Source organism: Vanellus vanellus, assembly GCF_965231255.1.
Source record: "Vanellus vanellus genome assembly, chromosome: 5".
Lineage (NCBI taxonomy): Eukaryota > Metazoa > Chordata > Aves > Charadriiformes > Charadriidae > Vanellus > Vanellus vanellus.
The window spans coordinates 11,662,787-11,689,840 of NC_138910.1; the positions used below are offsets into that span (position 1 = coordinate 11,662,787).

The window sequence follows — 27,054 nt, forward strand, 5'->3', positions numbered from 1 at the left end:
TTCAATTGTATACACGTGCATGTGTGTGAAAGGAGTATCTTTTCATGTTGAACCAAGTTATCCAACTTTTCACTTTTAGTCGGATATCGGTTTTAGGAGTGCATGTGCGTGTGTGTTGAGTACTGACTGAGTTTTTATAAAATGTTTTTAAGTAAAGAATTTTAAGCAAGAGACTGTAGATAATTGTAGATGTTTACTATTAAAACTTTCTTTGTAGGTTATTGCACTTAAGAATGAACATTGAAGACAAGCTGGGAGGATTATTTCTTAAATGTGGTGGCATAGACCAAATGCAGTCATCCAGGGCTATGGTAGGGATGGGTGCAGTATCTGACCAGTCTGGAGTATCGGGAGAACGGCAAGAGGCAGTGCTTCAAGATCGGACTATGGCGCACCAAGAAATTCTTGCAACAGACGAAGTGTTACAGGAAAGTGAACTTCGACAGCAAGAGATGATTTCACATGATGAACTCATGGTCCATGAGGAGACGGTAAAAAATGATGATGACATGGATACGCAAGATAGACTTCCTCAAGGGCTGCAGTATGCTGTTAATGTCCCTGTAAGCAATTTCTTTGTGAAATATTGGAGAAATTACTAGGAAGCTTGATCTGGTAGTCTAATCCTACTCTGGCAAGAATCTATTAATTGCTTGTTTGGATTTTGATTATCAAAATATTTATGAGTGGATGCTATTTATGAAAATGTCATTTGCCTCTGGCTGTGGATAAATTTTGCCAATTAAGTATAATCTTTAAGTATATGTTTTATAAATATTTTATAAGCAGGCTGTTACCATAGACTTTATGTGTTAAACTGTGCTTTTAAAAATATATTTAATGTTCAAGAGTAACTACAAACCAGAATAAATAGCATTATTAAAAGGTGCATACTGTTTATGCTGTTCATAGTGCTATTTAGTTTCTTTTGCTATAGGAAGCATCTTGTATGTTTTCGAAGTATGTGGACGCTTAGCAATTGCATTCACACTGCAGGTTGGACTGTGACACTTCATACATGACCATAAATATGCCCCTCCTCAATATCTCATAGAAGACCTACCTCAGCTTTCCCAGAGAGGATATGGATGACTTCCTTTTTGAAAACAGAGCATCTATCTGTAATGCAGCACATCATCACTGTTACCCTTCAAACATAAAGGATAATTACCAGGACTTTAAAAGTAGATAGCCTTATATACAAAGAATAATCTTTAGAAAGGTAGCATTGTTAAAATACCACTTTGTTAGTTGTAGATCAGGTGTTTCAGGAGTCAGAAAAATGTAAGAGTATCATGCTCTTATTAAAGTTTACATTAGATTATCTTTTGGAAAAAACTTCATTAGCACAATTCTTGTTTTCTTAAAAAAATACTTCTGTCTTAAATATATAATAAACTATTCCGTTTAAATCTTGCATTGGCAACACATGGAATAACGTAAAATAGGTATGAGAAACTGAATGGTTTTACAGATGGAAGTGATTTTAATATAAGAACTGATCTCAAAATCACCACAGGTCAGAAGGAAAAAGACTTTGGGAGATGAATGAAAGGATACATCAAAATGTCACTGTAGAAATTAACTATGCCCTTTTTATTTGAGATACTTATTCCTTTCACTCAAATTTCTGAAAGAATGAAGCCACAAGATAATTCCCTTAGAAAAAGGTTTTCTGTTTCAGCAGTTTGTCATCTTCTAAAATTGAAAAATTGCTTTTCTGTAGTGAGAACCTTACCTGAAACTGGCACTTGGTATCTTAACAGATCAGTGTAAAGCAAGAAATTACCTTTACTGATGCATCTGAACAACAGAAACGAGACAAAAAACAAATACGAGAGCCAGTAGATTTGCAGAAAAAGAAGAAAAGAAAACAGCGTTCACCAGCAAAAGTAAGACATTGATTTGGCAAAACCAAGATTAAAAGAACCTGAAGATTTGGTTGACTATGACTAATTTCATTAGCATTTGAAGTAGTTAGGTTGGAAATTGTTTGTTTGCTCAGTAAAGATGCAGTTCTGAAGTTCACCAGAGACCCAAACCAAAACCTGATATAACAGTGTTTTTCTTTGAACTCTTTTTAGCAACATGAACCCTTGACATATTTTAACATCTGTCTCTCCAGGCAGTTCTTTCTCCAAATATTTTTTTTTAAATTATGAGTCAGTACCTTTGTAGACAATTTATAAATCATTACTCTGTATCTATCTAATAATAGTTGTGCTTTTCTGTGAGCCTGATAATTTTATATGCTTCATGCATAGTAGTGAAAAGTTTCTAAAAAGAAATCTAAAATGGTAGTTTTGAAAATTCTAAAAAGTTTACTAATATATACAAAATAATTTACCAGTAGGGAATATTCCTGTGGTCATAATCATCTTCATATATGTATTTATTTATATCAAATGATTCTTACCATAGCTGCTGGTTTGTTACTTCAAAATTTGTTTTGTAGTTCCATTCATGAAGAGTATGTATCCCTGTATGTCTGAAAACAATTTTCTTCTATTGAGATGCACTTCAGATAAAACCAGAATCATTTCATCTCATGAGGCACCAGTGTTATATCTTCTAGTAATTCCCCAAATCAGTATTAATCTTCAGACTTAAAATAGAACATATACAGGCTGCTCTGATAGGAAAAAATCAGTTACAGACGATCACACAGCAGCATTAAAATAAGCCGACTTTGAAATCAACCCAGACTATGTATACATCGAAGGAAAACTCATCCTAACACCAAGAAAAACTCCGAAACCTCCTTTTTGTTGGCCTTTTGAGTGGGACCCCCTCAGTCCTCCTCAAAGCACTGTCAAATTAGGTTGCACCTGTAGTATTCCTGGAAAGTTGAGAAGTTGTTTCAGATTGGGTGTGGAAGCAAGTTCCAAATCCTGTGCATCAAGATACTTCTCCCTTTGATAGAAAAAGCAGATCTAGGTTGAGTACCTCCACAGATCACTTCCATGGAAACATGGCAAGGTAGGAGAGGCATGTGTCCCTCTTTCTACAGACATGTACTTGCATGCTTCCTTTTTATCTCCCTGTCTGTCAGTGTTAGTCTTTTGAGATGACAAAAGATTGAAAAATGATCAGGAGAATTGTTAAACAGGTTCTTTTTCAGTCTCTCTTCCCCCTTTTTTCAAGCTTGCCAGAGTAGAAAGGCAGAAAGAAGCTGAAGGACTGACATAGGTGAGACCCTACTGCAGTTTGAGTTAGTGTTCCCAGAGTAATGGGATTGATTTTCCATCCAAACAGTATCTGGGACTTTTATAAATGGAAGTCAATTAACATACTGAAACATTTTAAATTTTATTTTATATTACTATAGCCATCATATAACTAAAAAGTCAATAGCTTTTATGAATCCTGTCTACTTTTCCCTCTTCCATGCATAAAAACATGTGCACACGTACACACACACACACACGCGCGCACGCATACATGCAAGCTTTTTTTTTTTTTTTTTGCTTTTATTAGGAAAACTGCACTAACAAAGTTAACTTTCTTCATTTAAGAAGTGGTACAATGAATGGATGCAGTAGAAGAGCCCAGGTTTAGGACAATCGTGAAATTAAGTGTATTTTCTGCACAATTTATTAAAATTTCTATATACTATGTGAAAAACATTTCATAACATGTCTTTAAATTCATTTTAAATAACCAGTCAGTGTTTCATTAGCTGTATGTTGTTACAGAACAGAGTTTTTATAAGTGTCTGTATCTGTGACTTACTGGAGCTGTAACATGCCAATCTTACAAACGTATGAATGTGCTTGTCCTTCAGAGTGAATGCACAAGAATTTGTTAGCTTGAGTGTTTCACTCTTGCTGAGTTTTGATGGAGCAGAATTAAAAATTGCTTAAGTAGATCCCACAGTACTTGCTACTATTGCAGAGATACTGTTTCAGTTATTGACTCTCTCTATCTCACCACTGTCATTATCATAAAACCTAAATCAACGTAGCTAATCAAATTGCAGATGTGTTTACCCAGCAGACTTTTATTTTTTGTTAATAACAAGGGACTAAACTGTTTTACTTAAGGTTACTTAAGCTCCTCTTTATAGTTCTGTTTCCAGTTAAGTAAGACTTTTGGAAATGTAATTTGCTTACTGGTTTTCTTATTCTCTTGCCAGAGGTAGCAGAGAGTTTGGGGTTTGTTTTTTTCTTTTTGACAAAATAGAGAAAACCTGTGATGAGGTTTATTGAATAAGGTAGATATGGTGCTATTTTTTTCATTTAAGTTTTTCAACTTTATATGAAAATAGTGACTTTGACATCAAAGCAATTGAGTGTGGCAAGTTGGATTTGTCAAGGAGACGCTCTCATATGTATATTGAGTGAGCGATATTTTATTGAGTGAAAAACTTGAAAGGGGAGAATAATGACACTATTTTCTCGGTTGTTTGGCTTTAGGGTTTTCGTTTTTAAAATATAATTTTGCCTCTGAGACTATTGGTATTATGTAGAAATAGATAATTTGTATGGCTATCCTGGATAAGTTTTAATGCCTTTTAGCAAACATTTACAGTTGTGATTTGAAAAAAGAATATTACTTTTCACTTTTGCTTTAAAATATGATTATCCATGATTCAGTGCCTGGAGGTGGTTTGGTTACTTTGCATCCTTTCCAACAGATGGACAAAGTAAACAGTAGCATATAAAGTGACTCAGCTGTGAATAGGGGAGCTTTAAGCTGATTTTCCATGAGCTGCTTTTGTCTCCGTCCTGTTGAAATATCTCTTAATATGCAAGGAGACACAAGTTGGATTGGACTGCAATTGGAAATGTATACTAAAAGCCTAACACATAGCTTTGTAGAAATTAGCGTTGTTTTACCTGAAATATTTAAATTTTCTGCATCGAAAAAATTAATGTTTTTTTTTTTTTGTAGTTAATAAGACATCTTTAGAGGGTAGTGTGAGAACAAATTTTACTCTTTTTAAAATAGATCCTTACAATAAATGAGGATGGATCACTTGGTCTGAAAACCCACAAATCTCATGTTTGTGAGCATTGCAATGCTGCCTTTAGAACCAACTACCATTTACAGAGACATGTCTTCATTCATACAGGTACTGCTTGACTTCAAATTTGTCTTTTCTACTATATAAATAGTTGTTTACTTATGTTAAATATGTTTTCAGCTCTATGCGAATTTCAGTTTTAAGAGTGTAGCTAACTTGGCATCTAAGCTTAGAGATTCCATGCACCAAAGTGTCAAAAGAATACCAGAAAAAAAACCCCAATCAACATATGTTTAATAAACTCGAAGACCTAACTGTTTACAAGGTTTCTTTTCTTTCTTTATCAGAAAGTAATGGGTTGACTTGTAGCCTAAGTGCCAAAAATTGACCCCTTTGTAAAATGTGCTCCGGCTGCTTATTTGCCTGATGAGGTATCTCTCTGGTTCGGAGAAGTGAAAAAGGTACTTATTGTTATCATAGCTTGCCAGTATCCTGAATGCAGTTTTCTGCCAGCATCATGATTGATCTTGTTCGTGAGGAAATTACAGCCATTTCAGATCACTCTTCCGTGCTAGTCTTAATGTGACTCTTAGGATCATGGAAAGAATTCTGCAGTTCATATATTTAGTAAGGCTAATGTTTTTTGGTATTAGAGTATTTTTGGAATTCGCTCAGATGCTGGTTTTTTAATAGACATTTTAATATTCCTCAAAAGTAGTTATCAAAACCAACAGTGTGTAGTTATTAACTTATGGATGTGGAATTATATTGTTCAAGGTGAAAAACCATTTCAGTGCAGTCAGTGCGACATGCGTTTCATACAGAAGTACCTGCTACAGAGGCATGAGAAGATTCATACTGGTGAGTATAGTGCCTTGAGTATCTTTACTGGCGTGCTTAAAAACTGTTTCCCCATTCAGGCAAGGTTTCTGGTAATAAGTATGCAGCCTAAAACCCTGTTGTAGTTTGTTTTAACTTAACACATGTCATAAAACTTTTAAAAATAAATTAGTTTTGTGCTTTCAACTTGCTCCACTTTTCTCTGGTTGTAAAGTGAGTATAAACGCTAGTAAGCAAATCTGAAAGTAGTATTCTATAAATAACCCCAGAGTAGCAAATCCTGAAGTTTGTGCATTCAGAAAAGTCAAGGTTTGTTCAGCAGTTCTGTCTTTTGTTGTATCAAGTTAATTCAGACAACAGGGACTTCCAAATTACATTTCAGTAGACTTATTTAGTTATTTATTTATTTTGGAATTTGCTGGAAAAGTGCCAGGACTAAAATGGCCAAAATGCCTAACCCCAAAGGTATTAGCATCAGCTTTACTTTTCGCTTTTCTTTTTTGTGAAAGGTTTAATGCAGAACTGTTCTAAAAATAAGAGCCTTAGTTTTAAAATATGCAATATAGGTCAAATAAGGCCCGAAGTTTTAAGCCAAAGAGAGTTAAAGTTTATACATGTTTATTTTTTATCTTCTTGCACTGCACAAAACCACGTTCTTTAACAGGTTTGGCTTCATTGGGTTTTTGGCATTTTGGTGCATGGCCTTTCAATCCCTCTTTAAATATTTTGTAATATGGTCCCTTTGGACTAGATGCCAATTTCTCAGCCTCTTTTTCAGAAAAGCAGAGCTGGTGAATGTGCACAGTGTTTCTTGGCTGTAGCATTTAAATGGATATGAAAGCTACTAACACGCAGTGCAGTGTGTGCATGTGTAAGAGTTGAGAGGGAGAAAAAACTCGGCAAAATGAATTTTCAGAGCAGTGTACAGGGAGTTACATGCACAAATGCCCTCTTGTTTATGGGATTTTTGTATCCTAGGTTGCCATGAGTCCAGACTAAGTAGGTTTCCTTCAGCCAGTCAGCCACAGAAGAGTCCTCCATTCTTCTGTCCAGTGTCTTTGTTCTGCTCCTAGTCTTTCCTCTGGCTCTGAATTGGTGAACCATGCTGCCTTCACTTTGTGTAGATATTATTCTTGAAAAGAATGCTCATTCACTCTCTTCCATCTATCTGCCCACTCCCCCCCCAAAATGCAAAAATTTAAGTGCAGTCTTCACATTTGTCAGCTGTTTTGTTTTTTTTTTTTTTTTTTTTTTTTTTTAATGAGGATTATTCCCTGTACGTGGCTTTGAAAATGAGAGTCTGGGCATTATAGTTAATTAACACTTGACTGCAAATATTTTATAAATGGATGTAATTATCTTTTTAAATTGAACTTGTAGCTCTGATGAGAATTCTGTGTTGACCGTAAGCTTTGGAGGGAGGGGGTGGGGGTGGTGGGGTTGCAGGGTTTTTTTTGTCAGCTCTTACATATACTAGACTGTGTTTAGCAGAGAATAAACTGCTATTTAACAAATTAACCATATTGTTATCTGACTTTTTAAGATAATTATGTTTTCCTCCTTTCCTCAGCATCCTGAGGTTTAGTTGTTTCTCAGAAAATTGAAGATGCTGATTGTGTTCAAATTGTTGAATTATAGGTGTTTTCCTAGGTGACAGCTATTAGCTGGTTAGGAGAAAACATGTAAGACCCAGCTTCTGGGAGTGGAAAAAGCTTTCTTGAAGTCCATTTAGTTAGCAAGTATTTGACTACTGCTTAATTTTTGACTTGGCCCAGTTATGGTATAGCTAATTGGCATTCTACGTACCTGTCTGTGCTTTCACTTCTAGATGACAATAGTCACTACTGGGCCTTAGCTGTTTGTGTAGCGTTACTATGTTGTTCAAGACTGCATAATTGAACCCATCCAGAAAAGCTGAATTTTCAGCTTGCTTCTCTCACCAGAAGGTGAGCAGTGGGAATATGTTTCACTTTGATGGAAGTAGAGGAAAGCTCGCTTTGTATTATTCATATTCTTTTAAGAAATGTTCCTTATAAATTCAATACTGTTTTTTTTTCTTTTTATTTTGCTTTTTTATCTCTCTGAATGACTGCTTTTAGCACCAGCTTTTGTACAGTCTTCAAAACACTGATGCAGAATGGGATGTTTCTTAATCTTTTAAAGATTTTTATCAAATTTTACAGTTTATTTTATGCCAACTGAAGACAGTGGTAACACTTAAAAGCCCTATTTTGTGCCTGTTACAAGCCCTGAATTTACAGGTGCTCCAGCTAGTTCCAGTGTGATTTGAATTCGGTTCTCTGAACCGCTCCTTCAAATGAAATCTTATGAGGGAATTAGGAAGCAATCAATGAACAGCCTTATTCTGTGTAAATAATTAAATAGTTGCATCTAAAAGCAGACATTGCTTTAATAGAAAATTCACTTACTAGGAATAATTGTATGTAGAGGAGGGCAGCGGTGCCAGAACCCTGCTGCTAAACTTGTCACTAATGGTACAGAAAATCACCATTTCGGTTGTAAGAGAAGCAAGTCATTGGTACACAAATATTTTCATATGTTAACTTTACAAGGCTCATGAAGATGCTGAATGTTTGTTTTTTTTCAAATTGTCTGCTTTCTTTTTGCTTAGAGATGTGTCTATACACCTTACCCACTCATGCATTCATGTGTCCTAATTCCGTAACCCACCCTACTTTCCATTTTAAACACAACAAATGAGATTACATTTAAAAAAAAAAATAAAGCAACATTGGGGCTAACAATTCAAGCGCCTTATTATTCAGTCATGCTGCTTTTTTATTGCCTTCTTTGATATTTTATAATTTGTATTTTGTCTGTTTAGATTTTTAAAATGCCTGGGGGTTTATAATTGTTACAGCCTTCATACACATAGTATTTGTACTACACTTTATAAATAATTTGATTATTTAGTTTTAATAGATTTCCAAGACAAAACATAGGCTGTTTTCATAAATAATGCATATAATTATTGTATTGTATTTTTAAATTTTGACCTTTTTTTCTACATTCTGATTCTTTCCCACTCACCAAGACATTTCAGAAAAATATATCCTGGTTTCTCCGTACATTAGCAAAAGGTTACTATTAATGATCTCCTCCATTTGCAATAGATCCTGTTTGAAAAGTACAAGATTTCAGAAGGCATCTGAAGTTTCAGGCTTCTGCTAGGAATAAATTATTGTAGGAAGCATATCTTCATATTAATTTTTAATCTTTTTCTAATATTATCTTTCTTATGAAGATTAAAGCAAGAATTAAGTATAGTAGCAGTTTCACAAAGCGTTTCTTAATCTTACTTCCAGAGTGTTCTGGAATTCTACTGAAAAATATTATTTTTGGTGTTGTACTGAGTAATTCCAGGGCAGTGTCCCCAAACTTTTCTTCCTGTTGAGGCATGGCCAGCAGTGCCTTCGTGTGTACTCTCAGAAGCCCTGTTTGGCCCTATTTAAGCTCAGAAAAGGGAATAGATAGTTGGAAGAGTCTGCTGCCAGTAATTAGCCAGCTCAAGTAGACAAATGGTAAGGAACTGTGTGACTGTTCACTTGCAGGAATGGGTGTAAGGCTGAAGGTAAGTGTATTGAAGTGTCCTGCATTCGAGCCTTCCTGGGATAGCGGGGTAGCTTCTTAGAGGGCTCATCAAAGCTAGAACAGGATTGAGCGGTCTTGCTCAGTTTGGCTTGCTTGGTTTGGCTTCTGTAAGGCTCAGGATAGTTTTCATCCCAAACAGCTGCTCCTTTCTCTAAAAAAAGTTTCAAATGTGAAAGCAAACTTCCAGACAGCGTAAGGAGAGTTGTTCAAAGGGACGACTTAAAAGAAACACAAAATAGAATAGTGGAGCAAAGGGAAAGAAAACAGTAAGTAACAAGGATTAAGTAGTTGCCTTTGGGAATGGAAGGGTTCCCATGTATTAAATTAGAATAACGAGACCTGAACCTCTTGCCTCATCTTCTTTAGAAGTGAAGACAGAGATTGGAATTTGATTCAGAAAGTCTCAACAGGCTTGGTGCAAGTAAAACACCATACTAGTAAGGGTACCTGATGAACAAAGAGAACATGACGAATGAAACTGGAGTTTGAAAGTTAAGAAATAAGCCAGAGAGGAGGATTTGCTTATACACAGTACTAGAGAGGATTATATGATAGGCATTATAATTTATAAAGGGTGCTGAAAAAAGGAAGATGTTTCAGTGATTATTAATAAGCAAGATATGTTAAAAGATAGTCTCTGACTAAAAGTGAATGAAGAGTTAGGATGCTGATGTTGTGAACCTGTAGATGAAGAAATGATGGAAGCTGAGAGATCTTAATTTCGTTTAGGAGATAATAAATTGGAATAATTTCATCCACGAAAGGGATTGGCTGAGAAGCCACATAGAGAGGTAAGAATTAATAATTGGAAATAGGGCATAGGATTACAAAGTGAGAGATTTGGACATTGCTTGGAATTGTGAAGGTTGAAACTCTGGGCATTAACGATCTGAATAGGAGCAAATTTGTAGACGATATACTTGTTTTCCATTCTAGTTTCTATAAATACTGGCTTCTTATTTTAAGGTATCGTATTTCCATTTGTAGAAGGATGTGGCTAAATATCTCTGTTCTAAATGGAAAATATGTACTCTAATGACATTTTCAATAATAAAATAAACTGTATTAACATATTAATAATTAATTACTAGCAATAATTTAATAAAATTAGTTAATAAAATAATTTTAAAGCATAAAACTACCTCAGAAAAATAGAATTAGTCTGCATATTTCTGGAAACAAAAGGTAGATGGTTCATATCCCCAAAATCAGTGCAGTACAGTATCCAGAACAAAGAGGATGTTGACAGATGCTGCCAAGACAATCCCTGATCTCCATGTCAGTTCAAAGGATTTCATAGTAAATACTACGGGCAACAGTTACTGTTGTTCAGGGTGAGTTCTATTAAATAATAGTGAACTTCTGTAAACACAAATCTAACTTTTCAATGCACTTGGTATTTTATGTTTTGTCAGAGAAACCTAGAAAAAAAAATCAGAGGGAAGATATAAGGCTGAAAGAAATGCAGAGATAGAGTGACTACGTGTTCTGGAAGGATCATTGCAGGGCTTCTTTGTGAGGAAAAATAAGGGTAGAACTGAAGATGAATTCGGGGCAATGAATATTGTCTGAACAAATATTTCATGAAAGTAAAAACCAAAACAAGCAAACAAAAGAGCCAAACAGGAAAACGTGTGAGTTTGCCAGCATCAGTTCAGCTACAGAGGTTTCTTGTTTTCAGCTTAATTTTTAAAATAAAATATTTTTTAATTGATTAATTATTTTTTTAAATGAAAATAAAATAAATAAATGTGGGTTCCAACCAAAATTTTATTCTTTTTCTCAGAGCAGCTATTTCAATTGTAAATACAGATAAGGGAAAACATATGGAAAATACAGAGTACCCTACAAAAATTTTAAATTAAAAGCTTGGAAATGCATAATTCTCTTCTAGAAGGGATGGGTTTGAGTTAAATGAGTTAGTGAGAGAACTGAGGGATTTTTATACAATCGTCTGCCCTTAAAAACATTATGTAGCAGCAGTTTAGAAAGGCTACCTTTGTAGTTTTTCATTTGCTAGCTTTAAGACAGATGTCTGCAACAACATTAGAAAAAGGGGGAGAGAATCTAGTTTTAATGTAGGGTTATTAGTGTAATTATCGTAGGGTTTTTAGTGTAAAACCCTACAATAATTTTGAAGCATCAGCTAGCGAGTCCTGGGAAAACAGTGATGTGAGCAAGCCCTATGTTATTTTTCAATAGCAACAGACCAAGTCCTCTTCTTTATTACTTATAATAGAGAATGTGCTATTTCACCTGGTAATTGTATGAAAGAACACTGATTTATTTTTTTCTATTAATATTGCTACATGTTTTTCATCAGGTGAGAAGCCATTTCGTTGTGATGAATGTGGTATGAGGTTTATTCAGAAATATCACATGGAAAGGCACAAAAGAACTCACAGTGGAGAGAAGCCTTACCAGTGTGAATATTGTTTGCAGGTAAGATGACTTAGTGAAATCTTTCACAATTAAAAAGCAAAACACCAGTCAATTCCCAAGTCGTACAAATAGGATATTCTCCAAGTGTTGTAGTCATGTACATAAAAATAAATATATAAAGAATGTTTCCTCTGTTAAGGTGGGCGGTCTTGGTGCACAGGTGGAGCAGAGTAACAGCTCTCTGTGCTTGATTTTATTGATTATATGCTGTTGTTTGACACTCATTAGAAGTTGGTAAAGTGGATGAATTGTCAAGTAAATTTGTTAGAATGAGAGGTTTCTTTTCTTTCTGCTAATATATATATGTATTTCCATTATAATAACAATGAAAATCTTTTGCAGTATTTCTCCAGGACTGATCGTGTGCTGAAACATAAACGTATGTGCCATGAGAACCGTGACAAGAAACCGAACAGAAGTGCCACCAAAGTTGGCTTTTTGCCATCGGAGGAAGATTCTGGTTTCTCTACGCCTATGAAAGACAGCTCCTTGCCAAAGAAGAAAAGGCAGAAAACAGAGAAAACAAAGTCTGGTGATAAGGAAAGTACAGATAAATCAGAACAGAAGAAGGACAAAAATGACTATTTGCCTTTGTACTCTTCTAGTACTAAAGTAAAAGATGAATATATGGTAGCGGAATACGCTGTTGAGATGCCACATTCTTCGGTCAGTGGGACGCACTTAGAAGAAGCAAATTCTGGAGAAATACACCCACCTAAGCTCGTTCTCAAAAAAGTTAACAGCAAGAGGAGTCTGAAACAGCCACTTGAGCAAAGTCAAACCATTTCACCTTTATCCACATATGAAGACAGCAAGGTTTCAAAGTATGCCTTTGATCTTGTGGACAAGCAAAGTTTACTGGACTCTGAAGGTAATGCTGACATTGATCAAGTTGACACATTACAGGAAGGGCCCAGTAAACCTGTACACAGCAGCACTAATTATGATGATGCAATGCAGTTTTTAAAGAAAAAGAGGTATCTACAAGCAGCTAGTAATAACAGTAGAGAATATGCCTTGAATGTAAGTACCATAGCATCTCAACCTTCAGTAACACAGGCAGCTGTGGCCAGTGTCATTGATGAAACTGCTACAGCCTCAATATTGGACACACAGGCACTGAATGTTGAAATTAAAGGTAACCATGACAAAAATGTCATTCCAGATGAGGTACTGCAAACTCTGTTAGATCATTATTCACACAAGGCTAATGGACAACATGAGATATCTTTCAGCGTGGCTGACACTGAGGTGACCTCCAGTATATCAATCAATTCTTCTGAAGTGTCTGAGGTAACCCAATCTGAGACAGTTGGAACAAGCTCTCAAGCTTCCTCATCAGATAAAGCTAGTATGTTACAAGAATATTCAAAGTTTTTACAACAAGCTTTGGACAGAACTAGCCAAAATGATGCCTATTTGAACAACCCGAGCCTTAATTTTGTGACTGATAACCAGACTCTTACAACTCAGCCAGCATTTCCTTCCATGGAGAAGGTCTACGCGTCTATACCCGTCAATAGCTTTCGATCGGGAATGAACTCTCCATTAAGAACAACTCCAGACAAGTCTCATTTTGGACTAATGGTTACTGATTCGCAGCACCCTTTTCCCTTTTCAGGTGATGAGGCAAATCATTCTTCTTCCTCCTCTACACAGGACTTCTTGGATCAAGTAACTTCTCAGAAGAAAGCAGAGGCACAGCCTGTTCATCAAGCATATCAAATTAGCTCTTTTGAGCAGCCCTTTAGAGCTCAGTACCATGGGGCGAGAGCTGGAATATCATCTCAGTTTAGCACTGCCAATGGACAGGTGAACCTTCGGGGACCAGGGACAAGTGCTGATTTCCCAGAATTTCCCTTGGTGAATGTAAATGATAGCAGAGCTGGGATGACTTCTTCACCTGATGCCACAACGGGCCAGACTTTTGGCTAAGAAATGTTTGTAAATAATACTGGCACTTTAGAACACATTTGTCAAAAGGGGGTTTGCTCTGTATAAGGTGGAGTTCTGTACAGCTTTTAAGAGCCCTATGTTAAAACAAGAGTAAGCTGATATTAGCAAGACCAATAACTGCTTCTTTTTTCTTTTGTTTTGTTTTGTTTTGTTTTGTTTGGGTTAGTCGCCAGTCATTGAACTGCCTGATGTTGGTGCCCCTATCAAAGGCAGGTTATAATTCACTTGTTTGAATCCAGAAAATATTTTACCTTCTCTGAAATTTAAAATAAACAAAATCCCCAGGTAAGACTTTCCCCCATGATTGTTTCCTGACTGGTTTCCTTGTATGCTTTGGGAGGACAGTTTATTGTCTCATACTATTCATATTGTCATTTCTAAGCTTGTCAGCATAGTCATTGCTCTTCAGCAGGGAATCAACATGTACTGAACACATAGAATAAACAATAACTTTCAAAGTCAAGCAAATATGGCTTTAAAATATGGCATTTTCGAGAAAAATAATCTTTCTTCCACCTCTCTCTAAAATAATTTTAGATCATGTGCCCTTTATTTCTGCTTTGCATTACCTTGAGTTGTGTTTGGAGGAAAAAATGAATTCTGATAGACTAACTCTACTATTTAAAAGTCTAATTAATTTAAAATACTTTAAAACACTTTTTTAAGCAAAATGCCTAACTGCTAAAGCCTTTACTTCATTCCTGAAGTAATGTGTATTTGTACAGCTGAATCTAGATGTAACTTTTTAAAGAATTTTTCATACAGATATCAAGATTTTGAAGTTTTAGTTAAAATACTCTGTAGATGACATTCCCAATTGCATAATGCTTACACAAAGTGTGTATTCCAAGATTTAAAAGCTTAATTGTACCTTACCCTACATACTCATAATGATTAACATAGAGCACTTAGTCAACTTGATAGTTTTTGATTTCTCAAAAAATAAAACCATTTTTAGATTTTTAGGTTTGATACCGTTGCATCATTTTCATCTCGCACAGCTCCAATTATTCTTTTCAATATACATTGAGATTGGGTATTCTTAGCTCCTGTGAAAACTGTTTTAATTCTCTGTCTAGAATTTTGACAATTCAGATCATTAAATTTATTGAGGTGTCCCCGAAAGCTGAAGAAGTGGGCATTCAAATTCCCTATCTTTTTAGCGTTTGCTTAGTGAACGTCATTACAATTTTACCAACCAAAACCGCTGAATAATGTTAGTGAACAGGATTTCTTTTTGCGGCATAGGCGAGTGATCAGAAGTTTTCGTTGCATTTCACAGTATAAATAAACTACAAAGTTTATCCCTGTACCACAAGTATGTTTTTTTGAATAGTACTTTGTCTTGAAGTATGCAGTATGGTACGATAAGTAGTTCTGTGTGCATTTTTAAGGTGGTAAGATTTGAGTAGCATAACTATTGTGTAGTTTAAGTTAACAAGTTACAGATTTTTGAACTGTATGTTCATTCTATTGCACCTTCCCCTAAAGGGACACTGTCTGGTAGTTTAAGGCAGCTTAAGCCTAATTTAGGCTGATTAAGCAGGGAAAAACACACATACATACACACACACACGTATATGTATATATAAAAGTACGTATGTATGTATATGTTTTGTGGGTTGTTTTTTTTTTAATAGGATTACATACATCCTTTTACAGCGCTATTGCTAGCTAGTATCTCTTAGATGAAGCCATCAGCTAGGAGAAAAGACTGCGTCTCAAGGGGCTAAAGTATATCCTATCTTTTAAGACGGGACTTGAGCAGGACATACAACAGTTCCCGCCTCTTCCCAAAGCAGGAGCAATATTTTTTCTTGATTTTTCATTACTAGGAAACTGATGCCACTCAGTCTGTTGTCCCTCACGGTGTCACTATTACAGCACTAACTTCACTTGGTACAGTTGAGGGAGAAAGTGCATTTGTTATCCATAGCTTGCTTCTTATATTGACAAGAAATACAATCTACGTAACCTTTCTTATTACTTGTGTATAAGGAAACAGGTTCTGTTTTGATTCATTGACCCTGTGTATAATATAGAAAGGTGTTTCAGTGTGCTATGACTTACCAGTAATTTTGTCTGAATATTTGGCCTTGAGTTAAGAAGAATGAGCATCAACGGAGAATAGTAAATTCCTTATGGATTATTAATGATACATGTAAACAAATTTTTTGAAAGAATGTTTTTAAATTGGTTCACGTCTCTGATTTTCTTCCTTTATGGTCAGTTTGGTTTTTTGACGTTCCATTCTAGTTTGCGCAGGCATAGTACTTATGGCCCCTAGAGCCCAGGAAGCCACCTCTTGTAACACGTTTTGTTTTCAGTGTTTCATTTCCATGACGTGCAAGGTTGTGCTGCCTGAATAATACTGTGTTGGCATCTTTGTTCTAATGTCCTGTTCTTGCAAGCAGATGGCCATTAATAATACAATTTGTTAAACACAAGCAGCAAAAGCCAAAATAAAATAAAAGGGCTAGATTATTACTGCACTTCTCTGTCCCCATAGGGAGGTAAGAGGAATAAAGCCTGCTTCTCCCGAAGGAAATTGACTCATCTTTATTTTAAAGAGTTATTGCATTGATATTGTGCTGTGAGAAAGTGATTGAGGAGTAGATGGGAGTAACTCTCGGTCCATGCCATCTTCAGGCTTAGGAATCGCTGCTTGGCTGTGCGAGCGAGCAAGCTATTGTACAGACTGAAGGAACTTGCTCTTCCCCGGAGCAAAGTGGGAATCAGATAAGGAATTGTTATTCCTTATATCGCAGCTCATTCCCTAGCCTCCTGCTGAGCCATTACCGCCATACTCTGTGCCTTAGGACAGGTTGTGAAGTCCCTGTCTAGCCCACAGGGACTGTCCCGTAGGGCTCTTCCACATGTACAGTGGGAACGGTGGTGCGAGTAGTTGATCTGCTGATGCTTAAAGCTTTCTGTACTGGAAGAGTTATCCAAATATACTGCTATGATTTCCCGAGTACATGCCCTTTCATTCTGGAATAAGCGTGTATGTAGTTACGGGAGGTTTAACTATATAAAAAGCTCTTGCTTGTTTAACAATTACATTATTTAACAACATTTTCCACTGCTCATGTTTTGCTGCTTTTAATCTGCTACAGATGCACGCTCTTCATTGTGATCTGCTCAGTGTTCATTTTTGTTAGTTTTGCGTGTATGTCTGGCAAAAAGCGACTTTGGTTTTCTGCTCTGTTCTTGTACTGATATTGTTCAGTCAGTCAGCGTAAGGCTGGGGTGAACATTTGTATTCCGCAGAGCTAACAACAGACGGTCTTACTTAAAGGTCATTCAAGCACTGAGAGAGTGAGTGTGTGTGTGTGTGTGTGTGTGTGTGTAAGGTGGAATTTTTTGGGGATATTTCCTAGTGATAGAGCAGTGATGTTTTTAAAAAAGAGGAAATTGATGACGTTTTATTACCAAACTATATATATATACACGATACGTGTATATATGTATATACGCACATATTAGTAGGCCATATTTTGGTCCTAAATTACTTGACAGTGTCCCTTTTAGCATGAATCCTTTGATATGTTTTACCATTAATATAACAGACAATGAAGGAATCGGCTTGTAATGGTATACTAATAGGCATTTACATTTTCTTCATTTGATTTGAGAATGAATTAATCATAAATTACGAGGTTTGGGGAGAAGGATTAACCATGTGTATCACTGTATGTTGGTTTACGAATAACAACATAAACAATTTAAATTGGATGATAAAAGAACTATGTTTATGATCTTGTGTCTCCTAGTGTTGTCTTTAGGAAAATTGTGTTTCAAGAAGAAAATAGGACGAGAAAGTATTCATGTGGAACAACAGTTGTATTATTTTTATATTGTACTTGTCAATTTTTTGGACGACGGGAGCTTTTAATTGTTAATTGAGAAGTACAGTAAAATCTTGCTAATTCGCTGACTGCTCATCAGAGCATCCGATAGGTTTATACATCCCCGGCGGTCTCTTCCCCACCTCTCTGCAATGGTCTAAAAAGTACTGTAGCGAGGTCTCATATTAGTAATACTGTACTACTTCACCCAAGTATACTACAGAATCTATATTAGTATACTGGGAGGTAGAAGAAGTATTGAAAACTAAATTACAGTTGTCAAAATAAATGAACAAAGTACATTTTGTGATGTGACATCCTTGCTTTTATTGCCTGCTTCACTATTTTCAAAATTGCCATTTGTCAAGGGTTTCTAAGGCATTGCTGCGAATTATTGGGGTTCTACTGTAACTTTTGGAGTTTATTCTAAAGTATTCATGTTCTCCTATGAAAACTTTCCACCTGGACAGATACATTATATTCCATGCTTGTTCAGAATATTTTTATAGTATTTGTATCATATGTAGTAACTATTTGAAATGAACCAGAATATTTGGATGAATCCACTCTGAATTTTGCAGCATTGGATTACTTTATGTATGTATATTTGCTAACTAAATTTTCTTGGCTTTGAGAGCTTTGATTTTTATTCTTCTTTGCTTGCTTGTTTTAATACCATGACAAATCACAGGGAAAATCCTAATACTCCTGGGAATCCGTTTGGAAATTTTAACGGGCAGAAATACGCTTCTGCAGTCGGTACCAGTACACGTGTGAGCTTTCAAATTACATGGTTGGTACTGAAGCAAATGAATAATGTTAGAGTTTCTTCGTGTTAAATGTTTTACTGAAATGAAGCCTTGTAACTTTGAAAGTTCATTCAACTTAGGGTAATGCATGTTTATGTTAGGCATGTAATGCATTTAGCTAAAACTCACTTTGCAAAGGACAAGTACTAAGAAAGTATTACTGCTAATGGAAAGACATGTCTTTAAGTTAAAATTTAAACTTTCGGTCAATTTTAATTTGCTTTGTGTCAGGGAAATAAATTTATAGTCGCTTTTGCTCTACTCGGCGTAGAAAACCTTATGTTTCCTTTTTAAAATGACATCTTTTGGTAGGAAACACAAACTGAGGCAAGCAAACATTTCTAAGAGTTGTTTCTTGCTTTCCTTAATCCAATGGATGGAAAGGTAATATTGTGTAAACAACATTATTTTATTTTTTTATGCAATATCATGCTGTAAATATGATTTATCAAATAAGGATGTACCTATGATTGAATCTTTGATTCTGCACAGCTAGAGTTTATATATAAATATAAATGTGTCTTGACAATCAAGGACTTATGTCAGTCTTCCTTTATGACGTTTCTTATTGTTATGCATTCCATTTGTTTGACTCGAGTATTTGTATTGTCTGTAAAGTATGTAATGTTTTTATAGCTTGTTTAAAAAACAAACAAAAAAGCCTGTAAATACATACAAACTGATCACAGTACCGCTCTGTTAGCAGACATACGATGATGTACTGTTTGTAAGCAATAATACGTGACAGTGCTAACTTTACAAGTAGCATAAGGATAAGTTCCAAAAATACCTTTGGGAGTTAACAGCCTTGTTTGACTTAATGACTATTCTTAATAGTTTTTTATAAATAAATTCAAATGTCCTCCTGCTGGAGTATATAACATTGTTTACACAGCACAATTTCAGTCGCAGAGGGGACAGTCTTTAGATCTATGGCTTCATCCGTACACACTTTGAGTAAGAAAGGAATGGCTTGGCTGCACTGCTGCGAGATGAGGAAGACTGCAAAGGTTGAGTAGCTGTGTCTCTAAAGGATGAGAGATACTGTTCCGCTTCTGTGCCGATTCCTGACAATTCCTCTACTTAAATTTGGGCTCTTTAAGTCCTCGTATTGAACTGATGAGACTTGGGCCTCCAGTAGAAGGGAGTAGTTCTCTTCTTGTTTCATATGCAGATAAACAGTGAACTTACAAGTCACGTCTTCATTCGAGTTGCGTATTTCTCAAATTATGAGCGATGAGATGGGTTTATTCCGATAAACTAAACGTCAAACTTATAGTTTGAATTGAATAGGTATTAGACTGTACAGAGCAGCATAACTATTTGAACAGTCATCACTGCTTTAGAACCCCCTACCCCCGATTTATAACTGTATATGACCTACATTTTATAGGAAAAATGTTTTTAAATGCTAGTCATTTATATAATACGTGCTTTGAAGGATTTGCTAGTCCACTTCTGTCACTTTTAGTACACTGGTATCTTTTATATGTAATGTATGCTTTTTATTATTATTATTATTATTATTATTACTATTGTAGTAAAGCATTTCAGTAGGAGGAATTTTGCAACAGTATAAGGGGTTAAAATTTTCATTGTCAGAAATGAATTGTACTGGACTTTGTCTGTCTGGTCTTGTCTTTCCTTTAATGCTGTCTGGAAGGGAACTTGGTATTCAATAAAGCAAGTGACCTCCTTTTATTTTGAAGGCATACTATGTAGTGCTGAATTGGATCTGGAAATATGATGAATTCGAAGACAGAGCAATTAGTACAAAATCTAGTGTACAGAAGAAATTGTGTTATGAAAAACCTGATGATATATATAGTGGAACACTGTTACAGTGCATTTTCTGATATAGTGTTATTTTCCTGAAGTCCATATGCCTTCTTTGTATTTCAAATAATAATAAAAAAAAATTAAATTAATCCTTATAGATAAATTTAGGATAATAGGTTTATTTCAATGATTATACAGTATTTCTTTATCCTACAACATCTATTCCGTCCCTTTATTATCAGACAAAAGACCATAACCTGAATTCCATTAGTGAAAGTATGTATATAGGTGAGAGATGGTTTTGTAGGAACCTAAAAGTATGAATTTGTATATTCCTTATGTTTCTGACAGAAATCCAGTACGTGAGTCTTTCTTTATTCCTGTGAAATGAGGAATTTCCTGATATCAAGAGTGTGTGCGTGTGCGCGCGCGTGTGTGTGTAGATACATGAAAGACATTTAGGTCTCATGGGAAAAATGATACAAGTATAAAAGGATTTAATGTAGTTCACATCACTTACATTTAATATGTAAAAGAAACTTTTAAATTTCATAATTCAAAAAAAGACAAAAATAGTTTTGCAGGAAACAAAACTATTTGGATAGCAGGCTTGACCAAATGAATTTCTTTGGTTAAACTTGATATATTTTAAATGATTCTATTTCTGCCTTTATTCCTGCCCTAAAAGCAACTTAAAATATTTTGGGAGTTACTCTTCCTGTTCATTTGACTGTGAGTGTAATTTATATCATGGTTTACAAAATGTGGCATGAAGGATTGGATTGTTTTATCTGTATAATACAATGAAAGATTGCTTTTTTTTTTTTTTTTTTTACATAATCATGCTGAATGGTATTGTATTCTTAGGATTGATTTATTCATTAAGTGACTTAATGAGTTTCATCACTTTTGACATTATTGTTTTCTTAATGGTTAACTTAGTCTTTTTGGGTTTATAATACCCTTCTATGTATTGTGATACTAAGGGAAGTTATGTTTTTGCTTTATTTTTAATTAAACTAATAGTTTGATAATTTATATTTGCAAATGATGCATTTTAAATGTGGTCACTTGCTGTTTGAAAAATAAAAATATAGAATACTGTTTTATGAATAGACTTAGCAGTATTTTTCATGTTAGATAATTTCAAACAAAATCTTTTTTAATGAGACAGACGAAGGCATGTAAAGATATGTACCGGTGTGCAAGAACTGAAGTGGATACCTTCAACAATTAAATGAAATATTTAAGTATTTGATTTGAGACATAGAAAACTTATTTGGGTTTTCTTTCCTTTGGATTTCCTTCTTGCCTCCTTTGATTATAGAGAACAGAATCCCTGACTTTAATTTTAGTCCTGGACTTCTTAGAAGATTGCACTGGAATCACTTTAATAGAAACACCTAGTAGTAGACCAGCTTTCCTTTTGTGATCTTGTTTACACTGGAGGGAGTTTATTCAGTGCCAGCGGCTCTTCATGCAATTGAGAATAAGGACTTTGTTTTTATCTCACTTGCAAGAATAGTGGACTTCACTACTCAAGTTTTTAGGCTGTTGGATAACGATGTGCCGTGTATGCGCTACATCATTTTGTAGCGTGGGTAGTATACAGTGTATTTAATATGTAACATAGATTTTTCTATCATTGAAGCAAATATGTAAAAACTATTGAAGATCATAGCATTTATGCACTTGCAAAACCAGAAATGTGCCCTCTAGCATTAATTACTGATAATTTAGTTTTCTCGCCTTTATTTATTCATGTGTTAAATGCATTGTTTTCCCCGAATCTTTTGGTAGCATCGCTCCTGATAAAGGCTTGATTTTTGTGAAACGCGTGGCTCTCTTGATTTTACTTCGTGTAAGAACAAGTTTTGTATCAGAAAATGTTAAAAGTCACACGGTACCTTTTTAAGAGGGGGAAAAAAAAAAAATACCTCTGGAAATTCTGTGCTAAAACTTGAGCCGTGACCAGACGGGCACTGCGGGAAGAGCTCCGTGGGTCTGGGATGGCAGTGGCTCCTGCCTGGCGGGGACAGCCCCGGCCCTGCAGCCCGCAGAGCGTTCTCCGCCAGCCACCTCGGGGAACCCCCTCTGGGCAGCGGTGGCTGCGGGAGAGGAGCTTCTCGTCTGGCCTTAGCCTAAACCCCTTCCGAGGGTGTTTAACCCACTTGGCTTAATTTGCACGGTAGCAGAGAAAGGGCACTCGTGAGATCTGCTCTGGCGTCTTCCCCGGGGGACGGCAGCCCTGGCAGGGACGGCTACGGGCAGCCGCGAGGCAGTGACACATGAAATGGGCACAGACCTCTCTGCAGGGACTATCTGAAACTGGCCTTGGGAAGGCTGCCCGGACTCGGTCCCTCTTAGCGGTGGGAGGCCACCGTCGCCGCTGTCCCGTAGTGCCTTTAGGTACTGCTGAAGTGCGGAGTGAATACAGCAACGTGACTTGATGTGACTTTGTTTCGCTGTTACTCTAGCGTGCGTGTTTTGGTATTGTTTTTTAAAATAGCCTGTCAAGAGCTTAACGTGGTATGTTAACATCCAGCCAGTATAGTAACTACTTTTAACGGTTTCATGTTTTAATAGTTTTAAAGTGTGGGTGCGCTTTGCAGTATGGCTGAGTAAGCAGTGTCTGCGTACTCGGCCACTCTGCTCGTCTTTAGTTTTGTTATGTTGGCTTACATTAGTTACACTGATTTTTATTTGTTTTAATTATGCGGTGGAAATAATAAGCAGAAACTGTCAGCTTTGATTTCTTAACTTTACTATTTGATATTTTTAATCATGGAAGTGATACTGAAAACAAGACATTTTTCAATATTTTGATGTTAAAACAATTGCCAGAACCTACACTTTGTGTTGAGTGAGAAAAATAGTCCATTAAATTAGCTGCTTTTTAAAATTATTTTATTTTGCTAAGAGAAGGAAAATAAATAAATTAGTTATTTGTTTATTTAGAGGGTTGGAAAAAATCTCTCTCTCCGAAGTTAATATTTTTCTTGCACTGCACAGGAGAAACTATTTTATAGCTCCAGAATAGGCAGCAGTTTATGAAACTAGGAAAATTTGGAGTTGGGTTGGTTTAGGCAGGTAGTCTGGAGGAGTGTCCAGTTCGTTGGCTATCTTCTGCATTGCACTTGCCAAATCAACAGAAGATAGTTTCCTATAGAATATCGTTTGCTTTTTTGTCTGCTTTAGTTGCCAAGATACGGAGTTTAAAGAAGAGACCTTTCCACTGGAACAGGGGGTTAGACGGGAGCCCGCGGGTGCCGTCCGTTCAGAAGCCAGCAGCCCTGCCCCAGTCGCTCAGGTAAGTTGCCTCCTCTTCCTCCTCCTCCTCCTCCTCCTTCGCGTCCTTCCCTTTTCACATCGGGGCTCCTCTTCAGGTGCGTAACAGCCCTGCTGCAGCACCTGCTCTCGCTTTTGAATTTCAAAGGCTGTCAAATACATACACGGACGAGTCACTGCCAGAAATTAAATACCATGATTTGGTGAGGTTCCATCTTAAAATGTGTGCCTACCTGTTGCAGTTCAGCCAACTACATCGCTTTTGCCACGGTCGGCAGCCATGCACAGCATGCGAAAAGCGTGGGAGCCAGTTCCTCTCTCCGCTATTTGTACTTGCTTCTGGATCTTTGCTGGGTGTACAAGTAACTGCTGGTTTTTCCGCTCGGCAGTCCACCTCCCTGGGCACTTTTTCCACTTGGAGTCCGTCTCCCGTCCTGCGCAGGAGAGCCGAGGCATGCTGCTGCGCGACGATGGTGCGGCTCCTGCCTGCTGGTAGCAAAGCGGCTTGGCTTTCGTTCGGAAAGCGGCAGCGGCTGCGCCTTTCAAGCCTCTCGGCTAGAAACGTGGGCGCCTACTCCCAAACCAAGCTCTGTGCTGGTATCTTTTGAGGTAGGTCAGGGCATTGGCCGTAGCTTGTGTGTAGCTGCCGTCCTTTAGAGGAGGTGACGCCTTCTCGGCTGCACAGCCTGAGGGAGGTAAGGTGGCCCAGCTGTGGGAGCGCGAGCTGTGCCACTGAACACACCGTCGGTTTCGCTTTTATTTGCATATACCTTTTTTTCCCCTGGTCAGATGTGAACATTAGTGCCGTTTCGGAGAGGCTGAAATAACAGAGCTTTTGTAACTGCTGTTAGATCAGAAGCAGTAGTCTGGCCGAAGGGAAACCAAGAGGATTCCATTGTTTTAGCAGTGTAACTTACAAAAAAAAAACCCAAAAAACATTTCTGCGATGTAATATGAATAACGACTGCTCTCTGCAAGCTCTTCAGGAGCAGACTTCTGTCTTGTCACAAGATAAACTGAGTCACGGGAGATGATAAAGCAACGAGTGCGAGTGCTGGGAATGCGTTCAGGGTAATTGCAGGGTAATCACCACCACGCAGTAATGCGTGAGGACAAAGTAGAGGATGTCATCGGAAGCTCGAAGGATGATTTGTTTGTTTGCTCTCAAGTCCTGTGTTTTCTTCCACTTGTCTTGCCAGTTCCTGAAATCATCTTTGTTATAGAGCTAATTAGAGACAGAACAGCCTAAGAAAGTCACAGCTCGGAAAGACGAATAAGCACGTGCGAACGTACCAGTGCGCCAAAGTGATCTTTTCCCTCCAAAACAGGAGTCAGAAAGGAGGATTTTCTTGAAGACGGTATTTGTTAGCTTAAAGGAAAGCGTCAAATCGACGTAAACAGGATGATCAGTCCCCTGGTGAAACGCATAGCCAGAGTGGGGGATGCTGCAGCTACTTGAAGAAGAGCCGTCAGGACAGCGTGAGTCCCCGCGTCAGGTGCAGAAACACACTTCGGCTCTCACAGAATCCCTCTTGTTGCCTGAAACTCCATTTTAAGGAACTGAAACAAGAATGTTGTTTGTGGTGATGCTCAGGTACTATACGGATAACCGCTGTTATCACACACTGAACAAAATCAGGTAAAATGCATTTCAGAAGGAAAGTATTTTGCAGTTTACACCTGCGAGTGAAGCGGAATGGGAGGCGGCTGGCTCTTCGTTTCGCCTGGGAACATACTCTTTATGTGTAACAGCCCGTTTTAGTGTTGATCTAAGGTTTGTCTGTAGGTCATTAAGCAATGTGATTAGCTAAATCGTGTAGTTTATTCACAGTTCGTGCTGTGTGTGTACACGGAAATTGGCTTGCGTGTTGCTGTGTTAGGAAGAACAGGTACGTCTGGCAACTGGAGATGACCATGATGAGGTATGCGATAATTAACATCCGTTCTACTGAGAATCAATCCTTCCCACGTTTCGCGGGATAGCTCAGACCTGGGGATGTTCTAAATTCACATCTTCTCTTGCTGACCGACCTCTGCGCTGCTAATTTCCCTCTTTCTGGGGGGCACATGTCTATCATTCGACACCCCTTTACCTGTTTTATCCCACATAACCTTTTGTCACCTCCTTCGCTCTCTTGAATCCATCTCCAGATTCCATCCCCCGCAGCACTTTCCACCAAGCGAACACCGTGTGGACTATCAAAAGTCTTCTCAAATCACAGCTCAGGATGGCCGATACTCAGGTTTGCCAGGCTTTGGGTGCTCCATCTGACACTCCCCAGAACCTACGTAGCTTGAGGGGAAGGATTTCTGCTGCTCTCTGGAACTCGCAGCATTCCGTGCTGGCCCTAAAAGCACCCAAGAACGGGACTTTGATAAAACAATTTTAACTTTTAGTTGCGTTCCCGCCCCCTCCCCGCCCCCCTTTTCCTCCCAGTAGAGCTCAGGTCCTCAGCGTAAGGAGAGAGAATTTTTAATTAGGCCTTTAAAAAAACTTTCTCAAACGGTTTGCGATGGTTTTGCTGGAAGGTGGTGTAGACCTCGGAGCGGCGCGGAGGAAGGCTCGCGTGATCACACACTGGTGGCTGAGCCAGCTGTGAGTCACGCAGCCATCCCGAGCGTGCGCTGGGGGAATTTATACCATTCCACATCATCACATATTTGGTGTGAGTAATCTGAGTTCGAGCCGCTTCTCTTGCATTCGGGTTACCTCTTTATTTTCAAAACCTGTTCTTTAAAGAAAGCGAACCGCTTTGCACGTGACGGCCGCTTGTCGATTGCCCTTGGAGAAGTGACAGTGGGTGTCAGTCTACGGTTTGGCTCACGTGCCGAGTATGGAAAAGCAGCGTGCTCCTCGGGAACGCACGCGGCCCCGCTGGAGGAGTGCTGCCGACCGCATTCTCTTGCCAAGAAGGAAAACATTGAAAATTGGCCATGATTTAAATAGGAGCAGACGGAGACCAAACGCCGAGCGCTCCTGAAAGTGCTTTTTGACAGCGGCGTTTGGTGATTGTAACGTGCCAACACGGTCCTTGACAATACCTTTTGCTGGATGTCTTCAGTCGTTATTTCCAGCGGGGAGGCAGGTTTTCCTAGAGGAGTGGTCAGTGGTGGGGGTGGCAGTGGCAACTGCCCCCAAAAAATTCTTCAGCGTGTGCTTAGCGTGCCCATGCGTGTGTAGGGACAGCCGTGCCTGCAGGCAAGGCACAGGGCTCGGTCCTTAGGGAACTGGTGACTCTTCACCAGTTCTGCAACAAATCGGAGATACTTACTTCAGATTTTGCAGTGGCCCTCAGGATGAGAGAATCCGGCTGAACCTGTTCCCTGGTAGTTGTAAAGACCGTCCTCTTTGAAGGGAGCCGGAGGAGAGCTGCTGAAATATTCCAGGAATGAGATATCAGGCTGCGTCCTCCTTTGAGAAGTTGCCTGTCTTCTCTGAACTCTTCTTTTTCTTTTCTGCCACACGCTCGTCCTTGCTGCTTCTGTCTGAGAGTAAAGGCTTGTTTACGCTTTG

General features: G+C 37.7%; 1 protein-coding gene across 2 annotated transcripts; it reads left to right on the forward strand.

Annotated features, from left to right (window-relative positions):
• Positions 1-221: 221 nt before the first annotated feature.
• Positions 222-14,110, forward strand: ZNF148 (zinc finger protein 148; the record flags this gene model as incomplete). Of its 2 annotated transcripts, XM_082483734.1 has the most annotated exons (6): positions 222-563; positions 1,767-1,892; positions 4,951-5,074; positions 5,744-5,827; positions 11,742-11,860; positions 12,203-14,110. In XM_082483734.1, 6 exons carry the CDS (start codon positions 234-236, stop codon positions 13,793-13,795), a joined length of 2,376 nt encoding a protein of 791 aa, XP_082339860.1. In that variant the 3' UTR covers positions 13,796-14,110. The 2 variants fall into 2 exon arrangements, with proteins under 2 accessions (XP_082339860.1, XP_082339859.1); XM_082483733.1 differs by lacking the exon at positions 1,767-1,892 and having other exon boundaries at positions 234-563.
• Positions 14,111-27,054: the final 12,944 nt, after the last annotated feature.